Genomic DNA, 20,515 nt, shown 5'->3' with positions numbered 1-20,515 from the left:
GACAAAGAAATGCACTGACTTGTGCATCCCCAGTTGCTGGGTTAATATGTAAAATCAAATAAAAACTTAAAAAAAAAGATAGTACAGCCAATGTTGGTGTGGGTCTTCATGATAATCACATGCACACTTACTGAGAAGATTAGGCATGTGAATGCAGGCAGGACATTACTAATGGTAGCAAGTAGGACTGAGTCCCTCTTTGGGCAGCTGTGTCCTGCAAAAAATTGTAAAAATGGCAAATGTCCTGAGATTTAGGACAAAATTATTTCTTCTATTTTATGTAATAGTTGCATAAAACAGTTATTCTGTATCTGAAACACCTAAATGTTATAAGAAACAGAATTAGCAACTACAATTCTACAAGAATAAGCTTTTATTTAGGCAAAAAAGTGAAGTTTAGACCATACATGGAGCTCTTTAGTGCTCAGGTTTGATCACAAATGCAATACCATTTGTTCAAAGTCAGTACTGCATTAAAGAGAAATCCAGATCTGCTGATCGTGTCCCCTCTAACACTTTGCACCCACGGCAGTTGCTCTGTCACACCACCGTAGGTACACCACTGGTCCAAACCCCTGCAGGGACCCATGTTAGCACTTGTTCCTGGGTTCACAATGGTAAAGGAATTCAGTATTCCAGATTTTTAGACATTGTAGTCTTCCGCTTTTGGGATTATGACTTTCAAGTCTGTGATAGTAAACTGATGAGGATATGGCCTACCCTCCAAAATATCACACTTCAGTAAGAAGTGTTGCACTCTTGTCGCTTGATGGCCTACCCTCCAAAATATCACACTTCAGTAAGAAGTGTTGCGCTCTTGTCACTTGAAAAGGTGGCAGCCCTATTAACATCTATGGGCAAAGCATTCTAGATTATTATAGTCTAACTATATTCTTAGGTTCATAGATGTTTACTAGGCTAATGACCACAAGGGCCTTTTTAAGCCTAGCCATGCATCCCAAATCTCTGAAAAGTTCTGTTACCCTTAATAAATGTAAGCATGGGCCTGGGAGATGAACCATTTACAGGTTACCTGTTTGCGTCAGAGACATAGGTGCCAAACCAGGGATGAATTTCCGGTTTCCCATCCAATTGTCCAGGTTGCACTTGAATTGGATTAAGGAGGAACTCTGCTTCACATTGATGGGGAGCCTGTTCCATAGACTGGATAGTCTCTGGGATACATACCTATCTCTCCAGCAGGTCTTATTTATATCACTGGCAAGGCTTAAGTCTTTAGAGTGGGTAATTCTGGTACTGTTTGTTTTGTGGATATGTAGGCGATCCATTAGAGTGGAGTCTGACAATGCCCTGTATGCCAGGCATAGATCTCCCCTCAAATGCCTGTAGAAGACAGAATACAGGGATAGGGCCTTGAGGCGGTCTGCATAGGGCATATTACTTATGCCCAGTATTCTTTTAGTGAGGAACCTCTGTGGATATTCCAGTTGTTGGATATGCCTGGTTAGGTACATACCAATTGGTGCATTGTACTCAGTGATAGGTCTGATAAATGCCGAATACAGTGGAACAATGACTTCCTTGGACTTAGATGTCATACCTTTGTTTATAAGTTCTGTAACACAGAATGATTTCCTCACCACTATAGACACATGATGAGCAAAGGCAAGATTGCTATCTAATTGTGTCCCTAAGTCACTTACTACTGGGCCAACTCTAAGGGGTGTATTGTTAATATGATAGTTACCAGGGATGGATGACTTCCCAAAGGATACTATTATGCATTTCTTGGCATTAGTTTTAGTCCATGACTCTGACACCAGTTGTTTGTCTGTGTCAGCCCCTCCTGGAGAACATTTGTGTCAGTGTGAGATTCAATGACAGCTCCTAATTTGCAATCATCTGCATATTTAGTCAGCCAGAGACCACTAACATTGGCCTTGACTTCAGAGAAGTAAATGCCAAAAAGGAGCGGTCCAAGGACTGATCCCTGAGGGACTCCACTTGTGACTGGCCTCTTTGTAGCGGTGGACTCCCCAATTCTAACTTCCTGGATCCTGTCTGTGAGCCAGTTGGCTATCCACTGGGTGACATATGGGTTTGTACCTAACCTCTTGAGTTTGTCAACAATGCCCGAGTGGGATATTGTGTCAAATGCCTTGGCCAGGTCAAGGTAGGTAATATGAACAATTTTGCCATCATCCATTGCTTTGGTGACCTTCTCAAAGAAGTCCACCAGGTTGAGTAGGCATGATCTGCCTTTGACAAAACCAAACTGGGTTGGGTCCAGTGTCTGGAGGTTTACCAAATCTCTTTTGATCATCTCCATGATAATTCTTTCCATGGCTTTACATATAAGACTAGTAAGACTTATGGGTCTGTAGTTTCCAGGGTCTGTAGATGGCCCACCTTTGTGCAGAGGGATGACTGTTGCTTTTCTCCATTAATGAAGCACGAAGACTGTTTGGAGGTTACAGTTAAATAGTAATTCCAGAGGCCCTGATAGGTCATGTTTCATGCTATTTAGAAGGCATCCTGGGATATTGTCTGGGGCCATTAATGCAGTGTTCTTGGTCTTAGAGAGAGCATTAACGACCTGTTTCCTAGTAATAGTAAGTGGAGTTACATTTGATGATATTTCCTGAGGGAAGGTTGAGGGGGAGACAGGAGTAAAGTTGGAGCTGAATTTATCAGCCAGGAGGTTTGCTATATATTCTAGCTCAGTATAGGTGGCTCCATTTACAATGAGCTCTGCACACAATTGTATATTGCCTTTGAGATTGCCGACATAGTTAACATTCTACATTTAAAACACTAACAGGGACCCCAAGTTTCCATTTTGCCAGGAAAATGCTAGTAAAACCTGGATTTTGACTATGATTATTAAGAAAAGATGACATTTTCACTGAACTTGGCACTTTAGGCCAGAGGACTCATTCAAGACACCCACCATTTATTCTTATATTTACTACTTATAATATTGTCAGCTTACTTTAAGTATTCTGTACAGAAAATTTGTTTTAATTTTGTACACACACACACACACACACACACACACACACATGTGTGTGTATGTAGAAAACATAAGTAGATAGGTAATCACTAGAAAGTTATGAAATCACAGTAAAGACTGGAAATTACACTTAAAAAACACATCTGTAATGCCCAAATATCATCTCATGAAAATGAAATTTCATTTCTTTGAGAACTGTAAACCAGTGTCTCTAACTATATTAATAAAAGATGTTTATAAGCAGCTTACCCAAGAAAGCTTGTGCTCACATGTGTATTCCCAAGTAGCAATGTAAGTAGGACACGAGTACTCATTCAGGACAATGTATGCGGCTTCAGGATCGACTGAGAAGTTAAACTCTCCACACACTGATGAATTCCCCCTGGCTGGAAACAAAATGATTGCTGCAGCATTACGCTTTTTTTTTTTTTATTTCTGACTAGTCATAACTTTGATTAGATGTCTGTCAGTGTTTGCTGACCATGAAACTCACTTACTCTCCGTGTTTCCTCCCATTATGTATAAATCCTTCAACCTCTGAGGAAAGGCTGGATCCATTTTAACTGCCAGTGCCAAGTTAGTTAAAGGTCCAGTGGCAACCAAAGAAATCTAAAAAGAAAATGCAAAATAATAAGAAAAATCGACTACAAAGCAGCACTACAGCAAGGAAAATGATATAAGCTGCTACTGAAAATGTGAAGACCTTCAAGGCATCACAGACAAGGGTAGCCATGTAGAGTATTCATCCTGTATGTAGCTCCCTGATGGAAGACATTCAGACACATTTTGTTTGTGGATTATTGCTTTTGGCACATCAAGCCCTAGTCATGTCTGTTGAGATAACAGAGAGTGATCACGTCTCATTAGCTATTTCTTTGATATAAGCTCTTGCAGAAGTTCCATTAAGGAGGACTACATGCACAGGCTAGACGTTTAAACTAACGGGCGAGGTGGCTGGACTTTTGTGGAGAAAATTAACAAAGAACCAAGGTACTGGGAGCAAATAACTAGAGAGGGAAAAGGTAATAAATGGAATGAGGTCAAACAGAAGCTTGGACTGCAGGTAAGAGAATGCCTTCCTTACCAGGGATGGATATCAACATAGTGTATAGTCAAAGAGAAAGGAATAGGGGTTGCTAAATGAAAGACCAGCTCTGGTACCCTTTTTAGTTGAGTCTAGAACAGATGCTGCTGTTAAAAAATGGATAATTAGTAGGGCATATAACATAAGGTATGATAACTGTAAGAATCAATCAGATGAGGTTAGAAAAGATTGGGAAGAGACACTGGAAAAGCAATTTATAACAAAACAATGGAAAGACATATGTATGGCTCCCACATAGGCAACCAAGTCCAGAAAGTTTAGGATTTTTGCTTGGAAGTGTTTGCATAGGTATTTTATGCTCCCAGGAAGATAGCAAATGATGGAGGTGTGATGGAAAAAAAAGAGGTAACTGAGAATACTTGTTTGGGGGAGGGGGGTTATGTGACAAGTTGGAAGATGTTAAAAATTCCTTACAGAATACTTTGTCAAAAATGTTAGGGTGATGGTTGTAATAAGGGTAATGATTCTTGGGAGGATAGAGGAATGGTGAGGATGCAGGGAGTAGAGGTGGCGAAGGTGGATGACTTTAAATACTTGTGATCAACAGTTCAGAGTAATGGTGAGTGCAGAAGAGAGGTGAAGAAGGACAGGCAGGATGAAGTGGGTGGAGAAGAGTGTCAGGAGTGATTTGTGAAAGACGAGTACCAGTAAGTGTGAAAGGTAAGGTCTACAAGAGGGTAGTGAGACCAGCTATGTTATATGGGTTGGAGACAATGGCATTGACAAAAAGGCAGGAGTCAGAGCTTGACGTGGCAGAGTTGAAGATGTTAAGATTTGCACTGGGTATGACGAGGATGGACAGGATTAGGAATAAGCATATTAGAGGGTCAGCCTAGGTTGGAAGGTTTGGAGACAAAGCCAGAGAGGCAAGATTACGTTGGTTTGGACATGTGCTGAGGAGGGATGCAGAGTATACTGGGGAAAAAGATGCTAAGGATGAAGCTGCCAGGTAACAGGAAAAGAGGAAGGCCTAAGATATGGTTTATGGATGTGGTGAGAAAGGACATGCAGGTGGTTGGTGTGACACAGCAAGATGCAGAGGACAGGAAGAAAAGGAAACAGTTGATCTGCTGCAGTGACCCCTGATGAGAGCAGTCGAAAGGAGAAGAAGATTCTTTTGAGCTAGAACATAAGATTTGAATTACCTAGACACAGCAAGGCCCCACTAAGTCTAATGCTACTGGCTGCCAAACAAGTTACTAAAGATGAAATCAGAATTTAAAACAACTATAATTGAAACATTAATATTGTAAAGAAAACAAAATACATGACGGCTGAATCATTAGAAAAGGAAAATAAAAGGAATTTGTGGGAGCAATACATGCAGAATAATATTCAGCAGGATGAGTGAGGTTTGAGAGAAGCAGGAATTGTAATGTTGAAGTGAAATATATTTGTTTAAGAGGAAACATATGTATACTTCATGAAAATGACAAAAATGTTTCTTGTTTTCTTTTCTGTTAATACATGTGCACCTATGTCATTGTTTGAAATGTAATTTAATAAAGATGTTTTAAAAAAATAGAAAAAAAATGTTGAATCAATATCAGTACCCATAGCTCCCCCAATATTTCCAAACTCTTCACCACCATCACAAAAAGTGGGCCTAGCTGCCATATGAAGGAAAGTACATTTGTGTAAGTAAACTTACCATAAAGGTTTGAATGATCAGTGTAGCAGTCACCATATTTACATGGGTTATATCCTGCCGAGTATGTAACAGCCACTAGATTCCAAAACTTCATGGCACCTTCCATTTGTTCAAACTGTTAGGCAGCTTGGGCTGAGCTGCTTAAAAACATAGGACTGAGTGCCAAGCCCTTCAGAACTTTCATACCAACTGAAGAGTGAGGCTGAATCCTGACAGGACATAGCTAGGAGCAAATATATATATGCACACCCTGGCACAATCATAACCAAAAAGGAGAATGGAGAGAGAGAGAGAGAGAGAGAGAGAGAGAGTGAGAGATACAGAGCAACTACTGCAGCAGTGATCATTCAAAAGTATACTGTTAAAGAAGGTTTTCTTACACAATTGTACTATGTTCATAATACTGATCATTGCTGTGGTAGCCTTAGTTATATGGGTATATTACCCTAGTTAACAAAATTTGGGAGGTGGAAGGGGAAGGGTCCAGGACCCCTGGAGAATGGTCCTAGTAAAGCCTGATCTAGACAGAGAAAGAATCAAATTTGTAGTGCTTTCTAAAAGTATGTACAGAGGACCAAGTTGCTACTTATAGAATCCAACCCTTTCCAAAAAAGTGGGGTCTTGCCAGGGATATCATGGAAATCAAAGATGCTATGAAACCCAAAATCCTGAGGTATTCCCTCAGAGTGACCATATCTAGATATAGCTCTATTTTTCCTTTGAACTGAGTGATCTTGCAGACACCCCAGGAAAACAATATTGTGTGATGGAGTCAAAAAAGACTTTTAAATGTTCTCTTGGAATCCCAACTTTTGTAACAGATCTCTCCCCCAAGTGAAAGATACTTGACACTTTGAAAAAGACACTGCAAAGAAAAGCAAGCTGTCTAGGTATGGAAAAATGTGAAAACCCAGTAACCTGCTGTGACATTGTGAAGTACTGTCAGCTACTGTATGCCAGGAGAAGTAGGGCAGTGGATGTGAAATATATGCCAGCATAGCTAGCTGGAGTTTTGTAAAGAATTATATGTCATTTGTATATCAAACTGATTTATACAGGTGCTTGTGTTGAAAATTTATTTGTAAAGTTGCTTGTGTTAAACAATGTACTAACAGTGGGTTCTACTAGACAGAAAAAGAAATACATCTGTATGTCAGACTGTATTGTAACTGTTCAAATTAATATTGCAACAGAAGATACTGAAAGAGATGAGGTTAATCTCAGTGTAGACAACTTTAAAAAATAGTCTGAAATTAAATTACCTGGAAAGCCATAAAGATTGTATCTTACAGTTCTGATTGCAGCTAGAAACAAAATATCTGTGAAAACAAGGACTAGGAATCCTCCTGCATTGTTCTTAGCAGTGAACTCATTGCTACCCTGGAAGGGTGAAGTGTTGAAATGGTTTTATGGCTTCCAGATGCTATAACACATCTTAGGAAAGCTCTATATGTGTGCATGGTAATACATATGTGCGAGATTCTTGTTCAGTTTCTTGTAAAGGGGGGTAGTATGGGAACCAGAAGTCAGATGACCAGATGTATGGGATTCCATTCTGTAATTTAGCACTGAAATGATATTTTAATGCTAGATGAGAGAGAAGTCTCAGAGCAGTCTGTTTTTGAAACCTGACATAGAAGTATCCCTCACCCACTTCATCTTACCTTGCTTTAGTAAGTAACCAGGAATAGTAATTCTTTAAATCAGTCAGGAAAATATAATGAGATTACTTATTACTGTTTTTCTGCATCTGTGAATCTATTCATCTGTGTTATTTTAATATTTCCTATAATTGACACTCTGGTGTTTATTGTAAATAGATATTTAGTATTTTCATGTTCTTTTATTATTTATTATTAAATATATTTAAACTTTTCATTGTGGCTGGTGCTTTAGAGAATATTTTAACCTTTGAGAGTATTTATATTTATTTGGTGACACTGTGGCTGCTCCTGAAAGCCTTACTACTTTGGTAAAACACTACCATTTGTATTAGTATTAATTTTACTCAGTATAATTGGGTACCCTTGTAAGAGCCTTAGAATAACCGGCTTTGGAGTATCCTGGTGGCAGTATCTACCTTATAGTCTGGGCAGAGGGGCATAGCTAGTAAATTTGTGACAGCCTCAAAAAGAGAGAGAGAGAGACAGAGTGTGTGTGTGTGTGTGTGTGTGTGTGTGTGTGTGTGTGTGTGTGTGTGTGTGTGTGTGTGTGTGTGTGTCAACTACTTGGAGCAGGGACACGGAGCACTGGTTTCACAGACAGGGTGGTGGAGGACTTGGCCTGGAACACTCAGCTGAGGACTCAACTCTATAACTGTGCCAGTGGGGAGTCATATTGGAGGCCTTGGGAGGAAGAGAGAGGAAACCCAGATTGCGGTCTGTGTCTTCCCTGTGTTATCTTAAGGAAAAATGTGCTTGGTGCAGAGAGCTGCATCTGGAAATATTGTGTTTATCTTTTCTCCAAGTGAACATCTCACACCAGTATCAGTGTGAGGATTGAGGCTCCTTGATTACGGGCCCAGAGTAGGGATGTCACACCTGCAATGAGCTATAAATAGAGCTAGACACTTTGTGAACACTCTTGATGCAGTGGATAGTCCAACAGGTAAAGCAGAGAACTGATATTGTGATCCAGATACACCAAACCTTAAGAAACACCCAAAGTCTGGATGAATAGGGATGAGATGATAAACATATTTTAAATATAAGAATCCAAAACAGTTGGTGTGCAGAACATTGCAGTACACCAAACCACAAAATGGTAGATGGCAAACCACACTTTATTTTATCCTGATTTGTTGATTTTTTTTTTAAATTAAAGTCTTAATTGAGGAAGAAGTGGTAACAGGTTGTGAAGTGGCATCATTTTGAACTTGGGCACTATCACAAATTGGTTTTGGAAACAAAGATCCAAAACTGGTCTCTAAGCATTTCAGTTCATTGGCACCAAAAACATCCTTGAATAAAAACCTTTCCCAAACTGGGAAGGAGGAACTATCACTCCATGGGATAGCATATGTTGAAGGATGGGGGAAATAGAAGAGTCTGGTCTGGCTGATGAGGAATTTCTCACTGGAAAGGAGGAATATCCTCACACTGTCATCTGTAACCTTGATGAATGACCTTCCAAATTAATTTGTATGAAATGATCAATTGCCATAGAGAGAGAAGTGGAGAGTCAGACTTTCTGGAAGTAAAACTGACTGCCAGGGTGAAAGAGGGGTACAGGGTCCCTTAAACAGTAATTCTAAGTTATTGGACTGCCCATGTTTTTTTTTTTTTTTTTTTTTTTGGGGGGGGGTCTGTATTCTTTTTGAAACCTCCTTGCCATTTCATCTTAAATGGCTGTTTTCCAGCATTTTGCTGAGACTACTTACTTTTTTCCTTGCCAAAACTGGATGAGGAGTTAGAGAATTTTAGAAAATTTGGAAAAGGAGGGCTGAAAAATTTTAGAGATTTACAGTATCAACTCCCTCTCAAACATCTTGATAACCTTTGCAGCAGGGGGACCAAAAACTAAATAGCTATCCAAAGAAGAATTTAAAATCTCATTTTTCACATCATTTGGGTTCTGAGAATATAGCCAAGCAAACCTCCTAAGAACAGTACCAGAGGCTCTAACCCTGGAAGAAGTATCAATAGAGTCATAGACACACTTTAAACAATGCAGTGTAACCTGTAAAGAGGAAGAAATTAAACCATTTAAAGCAGATTTTCCCCTCAGAAGAAGAAACTCAGACAAAACATTCCTCACACTTTCACAATTAGTCAGAATACACTTTAACACATGAGCCTAACAATTCAAAATTCTGAAAATCAAAGTTGCACAAGCATACACTTTTTTATCTTCATGCTTATCAATTATGTTCAATCCCTATCAGAAAGTGTAGAGTTGGAATTAACTAAATGTTTAGCAGCAGTAGGATTCACTACAGCTACAGCTGCTGGGTCAGGTTTGGGAGGAGTGTATAAAAACTTAAAAGTCTGAGGAACTTTATGAAATCTATCAGCTTCTTTAGCAGCAGCAGGCTGACTGTCAGGAAAATTGCAGACTGTGACACATGCATCCTCCAAAGCTGACAGCACTGGAGGAATGAATGAAGGTTTTGGAAATTCCTTCTGTTACAACTCATAGTGTTTTCTGAGGGACTGAGAAACCTCAGTGTTCTCCCACAGAAAACACTGGTACATTCTGCAAGTAGTCTCAGAGAAAGGAAAACCCCCATATGGAGAATCAGATACTGTGTTCTCCCCAATTCTAAGTTAGAAATCAGAGGAGAAAATCTTCTATCTCTCCCTTCAACATGCTGCCCAGATTCAGAATATTGAAGCTCTTCAGGAAAATAGGCATTTCTCTTTCTTTTACCAGAAGCCAATTTATAAGAAAAATTAATAACCTGAATTAGACTCTCGAGTCAAATTTAGCAAACTACTCCTGTCTATGGAAATTTGAAGAATAGGTACGTTTAGTTTTCTGTTTCTTTTTAAAAATGAAGGCAGTAATACTGTGACAGTTTGAATTTAATTGATTAGTTTTAGAAGGTGTAACTTCAATGTATGTCATTTTAAACCATTTTTCAACAAGAGTTGTAATTCTGAAGAAGTCTTTTAATTAAACATAGGTGAAAGTGCTAAACTAGCTTTCTAGTCTAGTGATTCCCTATTTGGAGTATTTTCTTCTGTCAAATTCTGTGGGATTCAGTCCAATGCAATATCATCATGGTGGTTTCTTTCATACAAATGTCTGAGATGTCACTGGTCCTGCTAAGGTGTTGCAGGTCATACAGGACTGGTTCCGTCATGGCAGGGAATACTATACATAGGTCACCATGAAAGAGGTGGTAGGCCACAAAATGCAAGGATATTTGAGCTAATCTGCTAAGGCATCTGAGGGTTTTAAAATACTTGGTTTTTTTAGAAATCGCTGTGAGTTTTCTGGCTGATGTGTTTTGTGTATTATATTCAATAATAGGCCTATTAAGAGAGAGCAGATCAGAATAATGACATCTTTAAAGCGAAGGGCTTCATTATCAAACTGGAGACAAGGTGGTCAAATGGCATTCAGTTACCCACACATGTGCCAAGGTATCATAACAGTGTCAGCCTGTACAGGAGTGCTGTTTGTATAACAGAGAGGAGGGAATGGCTCGCTTGTTAAACAATACAATACTGAATTATTCAGCATTCGGTTTAAGACCATTTCCTGAGCACCGGGTATGTGCATAGTCCAGCCTCTGCTACAGCAATATGGCATCAGTAAGGGGATCAAATAACAGCATACAGTTTGTAGTAATTAGCATACCTGGACAGCTACCCTCCTGGAGAACTGGCATGGATGTCAGCAATATAGATGCCACAGAGGACATGTCTTTGCACAGAACCCTTTGGGACACTGCTGGTTACAGTTTTACATTCTAAGAGGGTATGTGGAGCTTTTAAAACTTGGGTTTTGCTAAATAGCCAGTTTGCAATTCAACAGACAAACAAGAGGTTTATAATGAATTTTACTAATTTGCCTGCTATAACAGAATGAGGGGTTGTATCAAAAGCCTTGGCCAGATCGAGATAAACAGTGTGTAGTGAGGAACTACTGTCCACTATTTTAACGACTTTTTCAAACAAGCTTACCAGGTTTAGGAGACAGAATCTATCTTTCACAAATCCAAACTGGTTTTGGTCAAAGTTGGTAATGTTGCCCAAGTCTGCATTTATGAGTTCAGATAAATTTTCTTCAATGGCTTAACATATAAAACTAGTGAGATGGATGGGCCTATAGTTACCCAAGTCAGAAGAAGAACTGCCTTTATATACGAACATCCCTTAAGCAGTTCTCCAGGCTTCTGCAACAAACTTATCATCTCTGCTAAGGCTGAAAAGATTTAGAAGTGGTTCAGATAGTTTATATTTAGCAATTATGAGACTGTTGTCCCCAATATGCTGCCGAATCCCTTAGACATATTATTTTTAGTTTTAGATAAGGATTCTGTGTCTTACTGTTAAAAATGTGGGGGTAGCATAGCAGAGCAGTCAGAGGGATAATATCCATGGGTGGGGTAAAACTGCCTGTCAGGATATCCAATATGTAGTTTGAGTTGGAATCACTGATGTTAGTGTAGAGTACAGGGCATTAGTGGGTACTGCTTCTTACTTTTGTAACTCAACTGAAGAAGGACTTATAAATCCCATTGGCATTTGTGACTACTTTAATTTCACACTTGGCTTTATATTCCCTAAAGCTGTTCTTAAGATCTTTGCTGGTCTGTTTCAAGACGTTTCTGAGGTGGGGAATTTGATTTTTATAGTTATTACAGACTTCTTTTGCACGGTTTATCAATATGAGTGTTCCACTATTTTTAAACTTGTCACTGCATTTAGACCATATGGGTACTGACTTGTCTATGCAGCTATTGAGATTTTGACAGACGTAAGAGGTAAAACAGGCCACCTTTTCAACTGGATCCATGGATTTTTTTTGGGGGGGGAGTATTTGTATACAACTAAGAGCTGTAGCAGGTTAGTTTAGAGAAATCTCTGAAGATAGATGCATTTGGTGGAGGTGGAGGTACTAAAAGGCCTAAAGGAAAAAAAAGACTGATGTTTGGTCAGATTTTACCATAAATGTAGTGATGCAGTGTGGAAGACAGGCCAACGTTATGTTACCAAGGACCAGATCAAGAGTATTTGGAGCCCTAATGGTGAGAGTAACAATTTGCTCCATGACATTTGCATTTTATTTTATTTATTTATTTTATTTTACTTTTGTTTACCGGATTTGTCCAACTGGATATAGTCAAAAACCCTTTTCAGCGAAGGCCCAGGATGAAAAGTTCCAATATATCACAAACATTTTTAAACAGACATTAAATATACCTGAACATTTACAAATAATTTGCTAATTAGATTACTTTCATATGACAATAGAGACAACTATAACAGTATAAACGATACTTGTGCATTAGTAGCTGTAGAACATTGAGCACTGAAGGGGTGTATTAGTGGGTTTATCAGATAAATAATAGATCATGTGATAAGTGTTTACAAATTCAAATAAATGAGGTGAGAGAAGGAACTAGGAAGGGCAGAAAATGTTAATATTATAGTTAAGAGGTGGGGTATAAAACAACTTCAGAGACAAATATATATGGCTACCATAAGGTTTATATTAGAAGCATGGATGGGGGGATCAGTGTCACAAAACAATGTATATAGCTGGGATATGCTAATACAGCTATTGAGGTACTGGTGAAGACTGGTTGTGGGTCATAGGATTCTGAGTGAAATGGTTTGATGACATGGCAGGCTGAAGATAACAGTGGCATTTATCCTGAAGATGTACTGGAGCAGAGCCATTGATTTGATAGGTGAAGTTTTAGTTGTGTTTTAATGAGTTTGCATTCTGAATGGATGTCAGTGGTAGTGGGATGTGGTTCCATAATTTAGCTACACTATTTGAATATAGATTATAGATGATTTTTTATAGTGATTAGTGATTTTTTTTTCTACAGCGTACAATTCTTTTAGGGGAATAGTGTTATATTAAGTTGTAAAGGGCTTGGCAAATTTCTGTTCTGACTTGAGAAATCTGTGTATTGTAGTTAGATGAGAAAGAGATAGGTGGTGTTGAAGTTCTAACTAGCTTAATGTTCTGATGTTCTGAGGGCTAGGCAGTGCTGTATTCTATTGGGCTCCCTACTAAAATGTTGGCAGTCGAAATGCCGGGTGCCAGCATGCAGAAAAAAGAAGACCGAAAATATAGAAGAGCAAATCTCAAAGATCGTTCTTCTCCTTAAAAATTTGTTTTTGCAGGGGAGGGCAAGCCCCCCACACCCACAAATTATATATACCAATTCAGAGATTGCTATACCTCTGAGAAATGGGAATATTCTGAGAAATGTCATCTCGGACTTAGTATATGTAAGTCCGATCTTTCGGTCATTCAGTCTTCATATTTTGGGACTTGCTCTATTGTGTCCTGACATTTCAAATGGTTACCGTTCTACTGTTACAGTTTACTGCAAATTTGGCTATTTTAACATTACTTAGGTTTTGACAGTTATGAGACCTGAAGGTTAATGAAGATCAGGTCAGCATAGCAGAGATATGGCAGTAAGAAATTAGAAGCTATACATCTTCTGGCTATGCCAGTGAGGTAGGTTTTACTGTATATAATGTACCTAGTTTTTGATGAACTTTTATAACTATGTGTGATACCTGGTGGTCGAATTTCAACTACTCATCTGAGATGACAACCAGTAATTTTGTATGGTTTACTTGTATCTTTGTGGTGGTGGCAGAAACAATACTGACTAGTGTTGTTTTGGTAGAGATGTGTTTTTTGGGGTGAAAAGCAGTAATTCATTTTTTTTGGGGGGGGATTAGAAGTTGTTGTGAATTACTTAGCCATGTTTCAAGCGATACGGACCGATGTGTATGGTCTTGGATTAAATGCGTTAATTATGACCAAGAAAAACTGTGCATGTATATTTCTTTGTAGTGTAAGCACAACACTGACTGGTTGGGTAGTTAAAGACTCCTAACATGACATTGGTATGTTTGACAGTGATGACTTCAAATGCAGTGAGGCAGTTATATTAGTCCTGCAGGGCACTGATAGGGATTTGTAGGAGGAAATACTGTAGTAGTTGGTTTGGTCCAGTGTGAATAGGATCTCTAATTTAAGAATGCATGCAGCTTGACATGAGATGATAGGGTTTCTAACAAAACTAGAAACTCCACTACAGTTATCCTTAGGTCTGAAAGCATGAAAGGTGCTGAAGCCAGGTATACAGTGAGAGCTTCCACTGTACTGGAACTAAGTTTCAGTAACTACACAAATATGGATTTATTCAATTTACAGGAGTGTCTCAAGTTTTGACATTTTGTTATGACTTCCACTGTCAGGCAGAGGCACCTTGATGTTGTCTGGATCCAGATTTGCAACACTAGAATATACATACTGGCTTCTCTTAGAATGATGTGAACTACTTAGCAAATTGTGTAAGCCAGTTAACGTGTCCTGATATTTAGGTATCATTCTAGGTGACGACAAGATGCCACTCAAGACCAGAGTCTTCCCTGCCTCTAACACATGTACAGTAAGTTCAGTCATGTCTCTCTACATGCCCCTTAGAATGGAGTACCTAAAATTATTCATCCAAAGTGGGCCACCACTAGGTCATAATCATAGTTGTTGCGTCCAAGGGTCATCAGGGCCCTTGTAATATTTCAGATGTTGGTCATCAACAGGCAGCTTATGGTCACCTTGCTCTTATCTAGCCAGGTAGGTGTGAAGCCAGTATGTCCTACAACAGAGTCAGCAATGAAAAGGATACGTCTCTGAGTGATGTTAGGTTTTGATGGTCTTATAGGCTTATGCTTGCCTCACTGAGGACTAGTTTGGGAGATATACGAAAATGTAGTTGGTATGAGAGTAGGTGTAACATCATGAATTTGTGGCTGAGATGTTCTTGTGTGGACTCTAGGAAGTTTTGGCAGGATCTCTTTAAAACTGTCAGCATAGGTTATAGGTCTGGTGGTGGGCAGTAACTTCTGTACTGTTATGGAACTGAGGTGCCTACCAACAGTAGCCTGATGCAAAAGTTTAGCTTCCAGATTAAGGAAGCATTTGTATCCCTTGCAGGACATGGTGTTGTTAGGAAGTGGCAGTTTGGTAAGAATGAAGTAGCTGCTACACTGCCATGAAACCAAGTGCAACTAGGCTAGCCATAGAGAGGTGAGTGCAGAATGCTGTTTCTTAATGTCATAAATGTGGGACAACGGATGCTGTTGGAAGTGTATGAGGCTTGAAAGCAGAACAAGGGAGAGTATCGGAACTATTTGGGATTGGACAGCACCACCCCTAACATGCTACTTAGGCTAGCGGAACAAGACACCATGATATGCTACCCAATGCTCTGTTAATTCAAGATTGAAAGCACTACATCTAAGGTGGTGTAGACTACTTAGGAGTTATACACTGTTCTGTCTACAGGGGTACAACTTCTCAGGTTAGGGATAGTAGCAGCTAAAGTATACTACAATGTGCTATGCAGCACAATAATGTGCAATATAGTGCCTTATCTACACGGACAAAGCCATAGCTAAGGTGGGATGAAGGAAATGGCTGCTCCAGGTGCAAGCTGTTGGGACACAATTATCACTGTAGGACAGGTGACGATTGTCCTTGCAAATCAATAGCATGACTACTGTTGCTGAGCATGAGTGATGATACAAACAAATAAGCAGTCACTATTAACACAGCTGATTAAATGACTTAAAGGGCTGATTACATGTTAGCAAATGTAGCAAAGACTATAGCAATTTTTTTCTAAGTTACTGAAGGAAAAATAAACAGAAGAAGTTTTTTTTGTCCTTAACTCTAGATGAGGGAGTTACCAACTTTAGGACTGCATAAGATGCCAACTATCCCAGTTACAGCTCTATACAGTGTAACAACTATAAACATCCAGTCAAGGTTTAGGTGGCATGCACACAGAAAAATCCAATATTTTAATACCAGCTGAAGCAATGTAGCCACAGGTGCTGTAAATGTCAATAAATAGGCCAAAGTCAACTCAGAAATACAGACAAGCATGACATTGTCCAAAAATAGGAAGGTCTATGCCCAATAGGCAGAAAACTTCTTCATCAGTCTCAATAAGCAACTCAGGGGACTAATCAAGATTACCAAATCCAATTTTGATGCAAAAAATCATTTACCTGCTTAACATTGCATTTTAGTGCCTTCTATTCCCCTCTTTTTTGTGGCTGCCCCATCCCACACTGAGATATTAAGCTAAAGTTTCCATAGGGGCTCCAGTATTGGCTTTATTTGATTGAATCCCTCTCTAGCTAGCTTGCTTCTTCCCTGAATTTTCCCAACCCACCCCTCTTTTAACTGTGGTGTTCTTTTAAGGTTGCATCTCTGGCCTCTGCTCCTTACAGTAATCTGATTTCCAAGGTCACCCTCTTTTATCACTACTTTCTATTGTATAAGTGATTTAAGTACACTTAGACCAGGTGGAATAATGGTTAAGGTCTTTGCCTCCCGTGCAAGAGGTACAAGGTTCCATCCTGACCTCCAGCCAATGCCTGTTTGGAGTTTGCATGTTTTCCTTCTGTCTCTGTGGGGTTCCTCCCACCTCCAAAAAAATGGCTGAGCGTTTCGATCTCAAACTCATTAATGAATGAACTCTGCAGCAGTACAGACTCTACATGGTGACCTGTAGGGGGAAGAGTTGTATAGATCAACTGCTTTGGGCATCTAATGCGGTGCACAGTATCTTCAAGATAGGAAAACATGGATCACAGACTGTGCACTTTGGCAGGGCTAGCCACTTGACGGTGTAAAATATGACTCTAGATGATTCGGTCATGTTGACTAATGTTGCCGAATGGCAATGGGTATTTACCAGTGAGAAGTGGGTTGAAGACCTGGCCTACTCCTACCTACACCAGGGACGCATGATAATGGTAGCAGGAGTGTATGTGACCCAGTTGGTTAGTGAGTGCCCTCCATAAACCCCAGCAGCCCTGGGTTAATAAGTTACTGATTGGTCAGTGTCCAATTGCCCAGCTTGGGCTTAACTGGAATAGCTCTGTTGAGCAAAAGCTGGATGTAAAACCAAGCAACCTGCCAAACATGAACTAAAAATTGCTACACTCAATCTAGGTTCACAGACAGGATGGAGCTTGTAATTGGATAACATGATGGTATGGAGGAGCTAGACATCCTGTGTATCCAAGAGACAAGATGGAAGGGCAATGCAGCAAAGCCACTTTGGTTTGGGATCCAGAGTCTATTACTCAGGAGGAGGACAGGCTAGAAACTGTGTGGACATTTTGGTGAAAGAAAGGCTTCAGAAGGCCATCGGGGATGTCATCAGAATTAGTGACAGATTACTGGCAATCAGACTCCAGTCTAATGATAGGACAGCATTCACAATCTCAGCCTAAGCCCCACAGCAGGGTTGTGACAGTGAAGAGAAGAGCACATTCAGACAGCAGTTGCAGGACCTACTAGATAAAGCAAGACAACAGGAATTGGTGTTGATAATGGGTGACCTGAATGCACATATCGGGACAGACAGAACAGGATATGAGGACTGCCTGGGTCCACATGGGTGGGGCAACAGGAAAAAGAATATGCCATGCTAGACTTACATCTGGCAAATGGTTTGATAGTAGCCAACTATAAGGCTGCATCTCTGGCCTTAGAAAGCAAGACAGTTACAAGATCATATGCATGAGTGGCCAACATGCAAGTCAGGTAGACTCCCTCCTTGTAAGGAAAGGGTAGTGGGGTATAATCAATGAATGCAAACTCATCACCAGTGAAACAGTTGACCCACAGCATAAACCACTGGTTGCCACAATCAGCTGCAAGCAGTGGTCAAAGAAGACTCTAAGGTAAACAGAGGCCAAGCTGAAGACCTGGAAGTTGACTGGAAAGAAAGCACCAGAAGAAGAGGAGGAAATAGGTGGAGTTGAAGAAGAATTGCATTATCTCAAAACAGAATGTGTGAGGACTACAGAACAGATATGCAGCCAATCCAGGTATAGAAATAAGGTACATAAGGAAAGCTGGTGGCGGAATGCAGAAGTTCATGAAGTCATCAAAAGAAAGAAGAAAGTGGGAAATAGAAAAGACTGACTAGGCTAGGAAAAAATACTGGTTGGCTAACAAACAGGCTAAGAAAGGAGTTGCAATAGCAAAAAACAGGGTATCAGAGGCACCATGCCAGCTTCTGGAAAGTGACTCAGTAGTTGGCACAAAGAAACTATATCATGTTGCAATACAAAGACAGAAAGATAAAGAAGATAATCGGGCACCTTTCATAAGTAATGCCAGCAACAAACTGCTCACCAGTCCACAGGACATTAAAAGCAGATGGAAGCAGTACTTCCAGCAGCTTCTGAATGAAGGAAATTCCAAAGAAGCTGTACTGCCCTAGACACAGTCTGTGATGAAAGAAGAAGAGGAGCCTATCTCAGAAGAAGTGAGAACAGCACTAAGTAAAATGAAGTCAGAGAAAGCAGCAGGCTCAGATGAGGTCACAGCAGATGTGCTAAAGATGTTGGTTGAGATAGGGGAGAAATGTCTCTTAAGGATACTCATAGCAGTGTGGAGAGAAAAGCGTATCCCAGATGACTGGAGAATAAGCATACTCATGCCAGTGTGCAAGAACAAAGGGGACATCCACAACTGTGAGCAGTACAGAGGTAGCAAACTCCTGTCACACTGCATGAATGTCCTGTATAGGGTGACTGATATACAGATATGCAGAGTAGTAGAAAGTAAGATGAGAGATGATCCAGATCCGGATTCAGCCCAACTGACCCACTGTTTGCAGTAAGACAGATAGTTGAGAAAAAGCTAGACATGAGAAAGAGTCCAATTGGGCATTCCTAGACTTGGAGAAAGCATATGGCAAGGTCTCAAGAAAGCTGATTTGGGCAGTCCTGCAGTGGTTAGAAGTCCCAGAAACATTGTTAGAATTATGTAGGCTATGTACAAGGACCCAGTGATTCAAGTATGAGCAATGTTTGGTTTCACAGAGGGGTTCCCAGTGAAAGTGGGTGTGCATGTGGGTGTGCATCAAGGCTCAGCTCTGAGTGACGAAAACGAAAATTAAATTCTCATACGCTATTACCTGTGGTTCGTGAACTGTTTTTCAGTGACTCTCTGCTATTTTTGTTTTTTATTTATTTTTTCAGCTCTGAGTCCACTGCTGTTCATACTGGTGAAGGATTACATTAGCAAACTGGTCACAGGGGGCAGATCAACAAAGTTGTTGCATGCAGATGATGTGGCATTACAGGCAGACTCTGAGCGAGAACCTCAGCAAAGGATAGGGGAATGGAATGTAAAACAAAAGCCACATGGGATGAAATTGAGTACAAATATGACAGTGGTAATGGCATCTAATTGGGGAAATCAGATGAAGCTGAGAATTAAGACAGAAGGGAAGACAGTGGAAGAGATTAACAGCTTCAAGTATCTGGGAGCAGTGGTTGAGGAGAATGGAAGTCTTAATGAAGAAGTCAAAGCTAGAATCAGAGGGGATGCAGTCAACTGGCATAGAGTGTCAGGTGTAGTGTATGAAAGAAGAATGCCAACGAAGCTGAAAAGTAAGGTGTACAAAATAGTGGTGTGACCAGTACCGTTGTACTGTACAGAAACCTGGGCATTAGAGACAAATGAGGAAGCTAGAGGTGATGGAAATGAAGTGCCTGAGACAGATGGAGAAATGATGAGATAAGAGGAGAAGCCAAAGTATCTGCAATTGCAGAAAAGATCAAATACAACAGATTATGGTGTTTTCAGACACCTGCAGAAAAGCAGAAGACAATCTGAAGAAGAAAATTTGGGACAGGCAGGAAGAAGGCAAGAGGAAACGAGGGCATCCAGCAAAGAGGTAGATGGATTGTGTGAGAGATCTGTGTCAATCAGGCATGTATGTTGAAGAAGGCAGGAGTGTGGCATTGAATTGAGAGAGATGGCAATAGTTAACGTCACAACGCGACCCCATGTAGAAAATGGGAAAAAGGGGTGGTGATGATGATGATGGTGATTTAAGTATTTTTCCCACCCACTATTTTCCATAGATCCATGATACTGAGTCCCCACCCAGCAAAGCAAGATCGCTTGAGTAAACCTCCTTTACCACAAATTGTCTCCTGCTCATTTTCCCAGAACTCAGGAAAACCTTGCCATCCTAGCCTGTGTTCCAAAAGTGTTTTACTTGTATCCAGTGCCATCCAGATAAAGCTACATCATTTTC

General features: G+C 40.1%; 1 protein-coding gene across 1 annotated transcript in view; it reads right to left on the bottom strand.

Annotated features, from left to right (window-relative positions):
• Positions 1-20,515, bottom strand: part of LOC122802523 (inosine-uridine preferring nucleoside hydrolase-like) — a 452,956-nt gene that overhangs the window by 149,834 nt on the left and 282,607 nt on the right. Inside the window, exons 4-5 of the mRNA XM_044072177.1 lie at positions 3,472-3,583; positions 3,224-3,360 (exon numbers count right to left, since the gene is read on the bottom strand). Of these exons, the coding sequence (XP_043928112.1) occupies positions 3,224-3,360; positions 3,472-3,583 (249 nt within the window). The remainder of the gene's footprint in view (positions 1-3,223; positions 3,361-3,471; positions 3,584-20,515) is intronic.

The sequence above is a fragment of the Protopterus annectens genome, chromosome 5.part0 (genome assembly GCF_019279795.1).
Source record: "Protopterus annectens isolate FY-2018-M chromosome 5.part0, PAN1.0, whole genome shotgun sequence".
In the NCBI taxonomy this organism is placed as follows: domain Eukaryota; kingdom Metazoa; phylum Chordata; order Ceratodontiformes; family Protopteridae; genus Protopterus; species Protopterus annectens.
This window is presented reverse-complemented; position numbering and strand designations above follow the sequence as displayed.